The following is a 9,612-nucleotide window of genomic DNA, read 5'->3' on the forward strand; positions in this document are numbered from 1 at the left end:
ACAAAAATTATTCGCCTCCCACAATAATTATTTTCCCCATAGAACAAGGTATTATTCACCATAAATTTATGGAATTTTTGTACCCTAGAAAAAAATCGCCAATACAAAATAAAAAATTTCTCCATTTTAAATATTTTTTTGCCATCGATATGAAAATTTTCCCCCGAAAATAATGTCTTGGAGCTGAAGTTTGGGAGATAGTAGAAAAAGGGTATACACCTCATGATCCTAATTCTGGAACACTGAAACCTCCTTATGAGTAGAAAAGAGATGATAATGATGTCAGAGCGAAAGCAACATTGTTAAGATCTCTATCTGATGAGAAGCTATTGAATGTCATAGAATTGGAAAATTCAAAGCAGATCTAGTTAAACCTTGAAACTCTTTATGAGGGTGACCAAATAGTTAAGATTAAAAAAATTGAAGGTTTCTGCGTGAGATATGAAACTTTGAAGATGGAAGAAGATGATAAGATAAGATCTTTCATGGATAGAGTGAATAAGATTGGAATGGGAATCAAATCCATATCCCTAGATATCCAATTCCCTAAGTGTCTCATATACAAATTACTAGGAGATGCATTATCCTAAGTCAACTTGAGTAAAGTGTAATTACATGAGACATAAATTACATAAAAAATAACAAAATATTAAGTAGTAGTACAAAGTATTACATGGCGGGAATATTATGTCTAATAATACTAGTAATAAGATAATGAGAGTAGGATGCTTGTGGCAATATTACTCATAGATGCACCCATGTTTATCAACTGATATGAAACCTTCTATATATTTTTTCCAAGATGAAATTTGTACATACTCTTCCCTTCACAACCATTTTAGTTAAGGCTTTATCCTAATAGTAGGGTGTTTACTTAGTTAGTGATACCATTGAAAAATTTAGCAATAGGTAGAAATAGATGTCGATGGCTATTGAATTTTTTACCAAGTGAGTGGAGAAAATTCTCATAAATGAAACATGTAAAATGGCGATTGAAATGATATTGAATAGTACATTTACTTTGTCCAACACACCATTAGTAATAATTGATAACACAAGTTGTTTTAGATCTCATGATCTCATTAATATGTATTTTTAATATGGGATAACTGAGTACATTCATCCTCTTCTCATCCATGTGTTGATCAAGTAATAGGGATAAATTGAACTTGTATGTTTTGAGTTTGTAATTCATAGTTAACCTTCCTAATTCTTTTTATAATTATATGTCACCTTGGCACATGATTTGGAAGTCCTCATGTCACTACTTTCTTTGAAGGCCCAAAACCTACATGCCTTTTCCCTTTCACATGTTTCTTTGTAGTGTTTCAAATTTTGTTAAAACCATAATACCCTCTTCCCCTTGCATTGATTTTAAGTTATCAACTCTTTATATTTACATATATGAGCCAATTACGTACATGTTTGTATGAAAATTTCTATGTTTGATAGTCTATAAAAAAAATTAATGTCTAATTAGATTGCAAGAATAGATCATATCTTATGAAGGGGAAACTTATTAGAATATATTTTAATATCAAATAGAAAAAAATGTATATGGATTGCTTGCACGTTGGTGAATAATGCATAAGTTGCCAATAGGTATGATTGAACTTGTACCTCTTATGATTAATCCTTTGGTAGTATTCCTAATTTTGTGATTGTTATCATACCAAGAAATAAAAATTTAAGAGAATAAATAATCAATTATATATAATATTAGTCATTTTATTCTATTATTAATTATAGAACTAAGTATCCTAATCATCTTATTTTATTGCCACACTTATTATTATTAATTGTCTAATGAACAAGTAAATTCAACTTCAATTAATTTGTGATTGATATCCCATTTACTTAATTAGTTTGAATTTGGTTAAAGTAGAAAACTATAAATGAAATTAAATATATGTTTTAAGTTGGATTCAAGTAAAGTAGATAAATATGAATGAAATTAAATATCACTAGAGACATATAAACCCAACAACAACTACTATTTCAAAGAATTCCTTTCATTTATCATCTAGTGGCAAGATTCATTTTTTCGAGAATATCATATAATGACAGTATTGAAATGTTTAACTAATGGTACCTTAATGAATATGTAAAATAACCTTAAATACTTTGGAAACAAGAAAAGAAAACCTAAAAAATAAAAAAAACACATTAAATTTTTCAAAAACACTCAAATAAATAACACCGCATATTTATATATTATTTCATTTAAATATTTTCATCAAAATAATGACAGAACTAAATAGTTTAATAAAATGATATATAAATATATATTAAAACTGAATATTTTAATGAGATAATAAATTAATATATTTTAATAGAAATTATATTGATGTCGACAATTTTGGGACTTTACAAATTTATACAGATTTAACTGATTTTAAGCGCTTGGAAACCTCCGTGGGCTTCAGTTTTAATGCGTAAGGGCAGGTCCCCATGCGGCTGCTTAGCTTATTTTGGCTAGCCCCATGCAGCTGCGTAGCTTATTTTGGCTAGCCGCTGCTGCTCAATTTTTTTAGCATTAATTTGTGGAGCTGGTGGCTCCATGAATGTAAAATTTTGCTGCTTATAAAATAAGCAGTCATCTTAAATTGCATTATTAAAAGAAATATTTAATTCTAATTGGTCACATAAATTATGGAGAAAAAATTCGAAACAAATAAAAAGAGGGAAATTGTTTTGGAGAGCCATGTGTCAATCTTCTCAATAAGCAGTTGCTGCTTATTTCTAGCCCCCCCTTTTTTACAAAGCTTATTTTTAAGTTTTAAGCAGCTGCTGCTCCACTTAAATAGGAAAAGATTCAAATTTATCCTTTCCTCTTAATTAAAAATTTACATGGGAACACTCTGGCTGCTTAATTTTAAGCAGAAATTGCACTTAAGCAGCAGCATAGGGACATGGGGTAATAGATTGGGGTAATAGATTATGTCAGCTAACCTTAAGTTTTCTGTAACAATCATTTGCTTGGGAATTGCATAGTGCTGCATCAATCAGACTCAGTTTACTGCAGTTAAACATATTTAAGGATGGATGTCCACACTGAAATTAAAACTCTGTACATTTTTTCCAATTATTTAGTTACTTTTAAAACAACAATTTGTCCGCATTAGATTGTAATAATCAACAAGAATTATAAAATACAAAAAATATTAATGTGATCATGTCACCGAACCTTCTATTTCTAACAAACATAATAGTTTAATAGATTTTAAAACTATATAAAACATATATGGTCCAACTAGAAGAGTCTGATAGGTACAATTAAGATTGTAACTGAAGATGAAATGTGGGGCTGGTTTTGTATTTTCGAATCAGCTAACCTTCTATTTCTGATTGGCCTCAGAGTTTTATTAATTTTAAACTTTATATAAAACTCATATATGATGGATCCAACGGAGACAAGTCTTAAAAAAAGACATTTATCTTGAAACTGCAGTCGATATTGAAGGCGAAATGTGGGGAAGGTTTGCCGTCTTGCTTAATTGGAACGATAGAAGAGCCACTGTGTGGGATTCCAGAGCCCTCACGACAAAATTTAAATAGATTGAACTTATTTTAAGCGGTTGGAAACATCCTGTTAGGTTCAATCATATTGCGTAGTGGATTATGTCAGCTAACCTTGAAATTTTATCCCAAACAAAAAATCTTGTAATGATGAAAATAGTGGTATTTATATTTATTTATTTAAAGATTTATCATTATGTTGATGGAATTGTTTAAATGGAGTAATGAATTATTTTTATTAGTCCTTTGTAACATTTTAATTTATCATTGTTATAATTTTTTTTTCATTACAAATATTTTTTTTCACTTTTAAATTATCATTTTCGAAATGGTCACAGAAGTTGCAAGATAATACATTTAATTAAAATTTTCCTTACATTTTTTACTGGCTATCATGTGCTAATTTAAACATATTTCATGTGATATGATACTTTGTAACAATCGTTTATGATGTTCTTTGTGCACTCAAACAATTCAAGAGATTCACATGGCAAGGCATACCTTATCATGTGCATGGATAGTGCATGTTTTTAAGTAACCTACTCCTTATACCAAAGACAATAAATTTGGACAACCCATGTTATTAAATTTTATAGGATGGTTGAAATTTATAGCTTTCAGATTTGAATGAATGACAATAAAAATGCTCATGCAATCAAATCTAGAAGCTATGAAATTCTACTCAATATATCACTTCAGTATTAGGAAACAAAAGCATCTTATAAATATTATATAGGTAATATATTAGAACTTCAAAACTAGTTCAAAGAGGGAGGGATGTTTATGAATGACATTATAAATCTTCTAAATATCTCTTTACACAAGACAAGTAAAGAAAACGTTATTATCTATATAGTTCTTGCTACAGTCAAACAAAAAAAATCTTTTAGGAAAAATGTCATCCCGACGATTTCTTTTAGAATTCTTAAGTCCAAAAATTTAAATGGCTTTCTTTGGCCAGTATGTTGATTATGATTAAATTGGTGTTGAGTTTTCTTCCCATATACCTCATGACTATCATTAAATTTCCTAAAGACCCAATGTCAAATCTACAAAAGGTGTTGAGGTCCTTCATATTTGAAGATAATTTATATACAAACTTCATCCTATTTCTATGGACACATACAGAATCAACCATACATTTTTAGCCGTTTGCCAATCCCTTTACAAAATCGCTTCAAATTTTTTTTACTTCAACCTTTATCTCTTATAAAACAACAATTTTTATAATTTCCGCAATAATTATTGGTTTTCCATGATGTATTGATTACATCATTTGATAAAAGTTCAAAAAAGTAATCTTTTGTCTAACACCATAAGACTAACAAATGTCCCTATTTTCAATTATTGGGTTGTCGAGTTGCAGTTTGGCATTGAAATGACGCTCCAGTCTGGAGATGGAGTCTCCTTGATAATAACGACAAACTGTTGCAGTTTGATCATCAAAATATTTATTGTGAGCCAACTCCTCGGTAAATGTAGTCGGCCCGTCTATAAATCATGAATGGAAAATTGTAAATTAGCAAAACTGCTTACTGCGAAAAAAATAAGAAGAACACGCTCTGTATAAAATAGACAAGAATGAAGATAGTTATGCTCACTCTGCTACTCTTTTACTCTGCACAGTCTGCTCATATGGCAAAGACTTCTAATGATACTGATCAACAAGCTCTGATTGGTTTCAAGGCTTCTCTCCTTTTGGATCCATATAATTCCTTGTCCGATTGGTCTGCCAATAACACTTTCTGCAATTGGATTGGTGTTACTTGCTCTTCTCGTCGACAGCGTGTGGTTTCCTTGAATCTCACAGGTATGGGATTACTCGGCCCAATCTCTCCTTTACTAGGAAATCTTTCTCTCCTTAAAGTACTTGATCTTTCTAGCAACAGCTTCCAAGGCAATATTCCATGTCATATCGGAAAGCTTTTTCGCTTGAAAAAGCTTATTCTATCTACCAATAAATTGGAGCCCTCTGTCCCGTCCTGTCTTGCAGATTGTCGGTCTCTGCAAGATATCAGCTTCTCTTATAATAATCTGAGCGGGCCCATTCCCTCCGAGCTTGGTCTTCTTCCACGTTTAGAAACCCTTTGGATAGGAGATAACAATCTTACAGGCACAATACCATTAACCCTAGGTAACCTCTCCTCATTAACTGAGTTGAGATTGAGAAACAATAGACTCTATGGTAGTATTCCTGGGGAATTGGGTCTACTCACTAAACTTAGATGGCTTGATCTAGACTTCAATTACTTAACAGGACCAATTCCCACTGCCCTTTTCAATTGCACTCTTCTGAACACATTAAGATTAGCTGTTAACCTCTTGACTGGTAACATTCCCTGGGAGTTTGGCAAACTATCGGAGTTGCAACAATTGCACCTATTTACAAATCAGTTCACGGGAGAAATTCCAAGTTCTCTCTCTAATTGTACCCTTCTTCAAAAGCTTCAACTAGCGTTCAACAATTTGACCGGTACGGTACCCCTGTAGTTTGGCAGATTGCTCCACCTTGAATGGATTAATTTATGGAGCAATCAACTTGTGAGCGGAAACAGCGGTCTGTTATTTCTAATACTCTTGAGTAATTGCTCTAACTTATACCATATAGATTTGTCTGCAAATTATTTCACTGGCATTATACCTTCTTCAGTTGGCCTCCTCCCAAGTAGTCTCTCCTATTTTCTTTTGCCCTTCAATGAATTAGAAGGAAGCATACCAGATGAGATTGGCAACCTGACAAACATAGCAGCGCTAGATTTAGGTGCCAACAATTTCAGTGGCACCATCCCATCTTCATTGAGTGCACTGCCTAATCTAGAAAGATTGAGATTAGATAATAATAATTTACATGGAGTAATTCCAGAGAACTTTGGTCTTGCAAAAAGGCTGGGACTGTTGTCAATATGTTGCAACATGTTATCAGGGAAAATTCCAGACAGTCTTGGCAGTCTTCCCCAACTAAGAGAGATTTATCTCCATGACAATCAATTGTCAGGAGAAATACCTGCTAGTTTAGGAAGATGCCACACTGTGGAGCTGGTGGATTTGGCTTACAACAAATTTACAGGCAAGATACCTCCAGAAGTTGCTGGTCTCCCAAATCTCCAATTCTATTTCAACGTGTCCAACAATTTATTGCAGGGTTCTCTGTTAGAAATGAGTAAGATGGTGATTGTTCTAGCTATAGATGTATCTGTTAATCATTTCTCAGATGCCATTCCAATCGCACTGCAAAGCTGCAAAGCACTGGAATATCTTAATCTGTCTTGGAATGCATTCACAGGTCCGATTCCGACATCACTAGCAGAACTGGAAAATCTTCAAGACATGGATCTTTCCAGCAACAATTTGACTGGAACAATACCAGTGGCATTCAAAGACATGAAAAAGCTCAGGCATCTTAATCTCTCTTCAAATAGATTGATTGGGGAGGTCCCAAAGGGGGGAATTTTTTCAGTAGTAACGGGTGTTTCAGCAGTTATGGGAAATCTTGGGCTTTGTGGCACATGGATAAACTTGCCGCCATGCACTCATATCAGAGTAAAACATCCACCAGACTCCAGAAAGGTAGTAATTCCTGTTGTGGTCGCACTGCAATTTTCATAATGTCTTTTATATTATTTGCATTTTCCTATAGATGGAGACATAACAGGCGCAATACTCTTCTTCTTAAAGTAGAGCCCACAAGAGTTACTTATGAAGTACTTGTAGATGCAACTGATGGATTTACTGAGGCAAACCTGTTGGGAATTGGTTGTTTTGGCTCAGTTTATAAAGGGACTCTAAGCAGTGGAAGAATTGTTTCTGTCAAAGTTCTGAATTCGCAGGATCAAGACGCTCACCAAAGTTTTATTATAGAATGCAATATACTAAAAAGGGTTAGACATCGTAATGTAATTAATGCTATCTCAGCTTGTTCAAATCTTGATTGGAAAGCTTTGGTTCTTCCATTTATGTCAAATGGAAGTTTGGAGAGATGGCTATATCCTCAAGATGGAGCTCAATGCAGTTTAAATTTTAGTGACCGATTGAGGATAGCATTGGAGATAGCGCAAGGACTAGTATATCTACATCATTATTGTTTTGTTCAAGTGGTCCATTGTGACTTAAAACCCAGTAATGTGCTCTTAGGGGATGACATGACTCCAAAGATTGCAGATTTTGGCATCGCCAAACTATTCTTTGGGAATTCCATGGATTCATTGACTTCTACAGTTGCACTGAAAGGATCTATTGGCTACATTGCTCCAGGTACAATTGTAATACTATTAGCATTTAAATCATCGTTGATGTGCTTCCTTTGGTCATTTAAATGTATAAAGTGGATTGATAATCATTAATCACTGTATTGTTTCACAGAATATGGAGAATATGGAAATGGTGGTAATATTTCTACAAAAGGAGATGTATACAGTTATGGTATTTTAGTCTTGGAATTATTCACTGGGAGGAAACCAACAGATGATATGTTTGAAGGAGCGAATCTTCAACAATGGGTAGCTGTGAATTTTCCAAATAAAGTTTTGGACGTGGTGGATATTAACTTGCTTGGCAGAAGTAATGAATTAGAGACATCAATACTATTATCATGCCTCACTCAAATTTTGGAAGTGGGTTTGGTCTGCACAAGGGAATTGCCCCAACGTCGGCTAAATGTGATAGAGATAGTTGAAGGATTAGATAAGATTAGAAGTACCTTTTTTGGTATCTCTAGAGATTTCCAATTGCCAGTAGACATCTCCTCCTCGCTTGAGACTCATAGCAACAGAAGAAATACCCATTCTGATAGCAATGGAAGTTCTACGTATACATCATAACTATAGAATTTTGTGACTGAAATTGTCTTGTTAAGAAAATGACAACCTCAAGGAGGACCAAGCATGATGTAAATAGTTGAAGGAAGAAATAAAATTAGAAGATACATTTTTTTATACTCTGAAACCTTGCCAATAATTTTCTTTCCCTTAAGAAATATAAGAAAATAAATTCTAATAGCCAACAGAGTTCATCTACATATAGATCTAGCATTTTATTTTCAGTCACTAATTACTACATTGGTTATATTCATATTTATAATTAGGCCAAAACTGTGGATATGTAAGACGGTCATGCAATTAAGTACAAAATTTAAATTATGTAATTATGAATGGCTACCGATCAGATAAAAAATAAAAACTAAATTGTTGTAAAACGGATAGCATAATGCTCCATGATTTTAAGAAAAAATGTATTTAGTTCTGTAGAGATGAAACTTATCTTTGAATTGAAATGTTTACTGTTACTCTGTCTGTGTTTACTTTTACCCTGTCTGTAAGACATGGAATCAATATTTTATGTCACTTTGCTATCTTAAAGCTTTTTGCTTTTTGTTGATTTTATACTTATATTCCTCTATGTACGACAGACCCATAGCGTCTGGTGGTCTCTTGCGAGACCACTCATTATCTATTGTGATGAATAAACTTCCTTGTTATACGCTAACCTACCCTGTTACATACTTGGTGATAGCAAATAATATTCACCGAAGTGTGCCAATGTATTACCCCTTACTTTCATAGAGCGTCCTTATCATTGTCATCTCTACATGACTGTCATCAGTTTCACCTATTTAATAGGTTTCCGACTGATTTAACACTTACTGCCACTATCCTACTTAATCATATTGATTTTCTAAACTTTATATCCCATCAATAGATCACTGTTCTAGAAACTCTGACCTCATTGATCTCACTGCTATTTATGTCATCAATTGTACACCTAATTGTGATTTTCTATCATCTTATGTAGTCACTTTAGAAGATTTCGGAATTCTAACCACCTTTGCTACTAGGATCTACAATAATAGGGATCTACCATAAGAAGTATAAAACATGTTAGTAATTCATCAAATTAAATATATGCATGATGTTTTTTCTTTCCTCTTTTTAAATCAACTCGGTTAGTTATAATATGGTATCTCATACATTGAAATCAACCTAATAACACATCAACTCTAGCTAGACTATATAATCAATATTCTAATTTCAATAATATAAACTGATTTATATTTGATTTATAAGATGTATTCATAGTGTTAGAGAATTGTAACACAGT

At 32.9% G+C, this 9,612-nt stretch overlaps 1 protein-coding gene across 1 annotated transcript; it reads left to right on the forward strand.

The window, feature by feature from the left end:
- Positions 1–5,100: 5,100 nt before the first annotated feature.
- On the forward strand, positions 5,101–7,125 carry LOC131064786 (LRR receptor-like serine/threonine-protein kinase EFR). The gene is made up of 2 exons (XM_059219063.1): positions 5,101–5,992; positions 6,128–7,125. Exons 1-2 carry the CDS (start codon positions 5,101–5,103, stop codon positions 7,123–7,125), a joined length of 1,890 nt encoding a protein of 629 aa, XP_059075046.1.
- Positions 7,126–9,612: the final 2,487 nt, after the last annotated feature.

This window comes from Cryptomeria japonica, chromosome 4, assembly GCF_030272615.1.
Source record: "Cryptomeria japonica chromosome 4, Sugi_1.0, whole genome shotgun sequence".
NCBI classification, from domain to species: Eukaryota; Viridiplantae; Streptophyta; class Pinopsida; order Cupressales; family Cupressaceae; genus Cryptomeria; species Cryptomeria japonica.

What these genes read in the sequence shown, in the direction of transcription:
- LOC131064786 (XM_059219063.1), top strand. Translation starts at nt 5,101, where the DNA reads ATGAAGATAGTTATGCTCACTCTGCTACTCTTTTACTCTGCACAGTCT. An exon ending in AGCGTTCAACAATTTGACCG is followed by an intron (nt 5,993 to 6,127) that starts GTACGGTACCCC and finishes TATACCATATAG; the next exon opens with ATTTGTCTGCAAATTATTTC.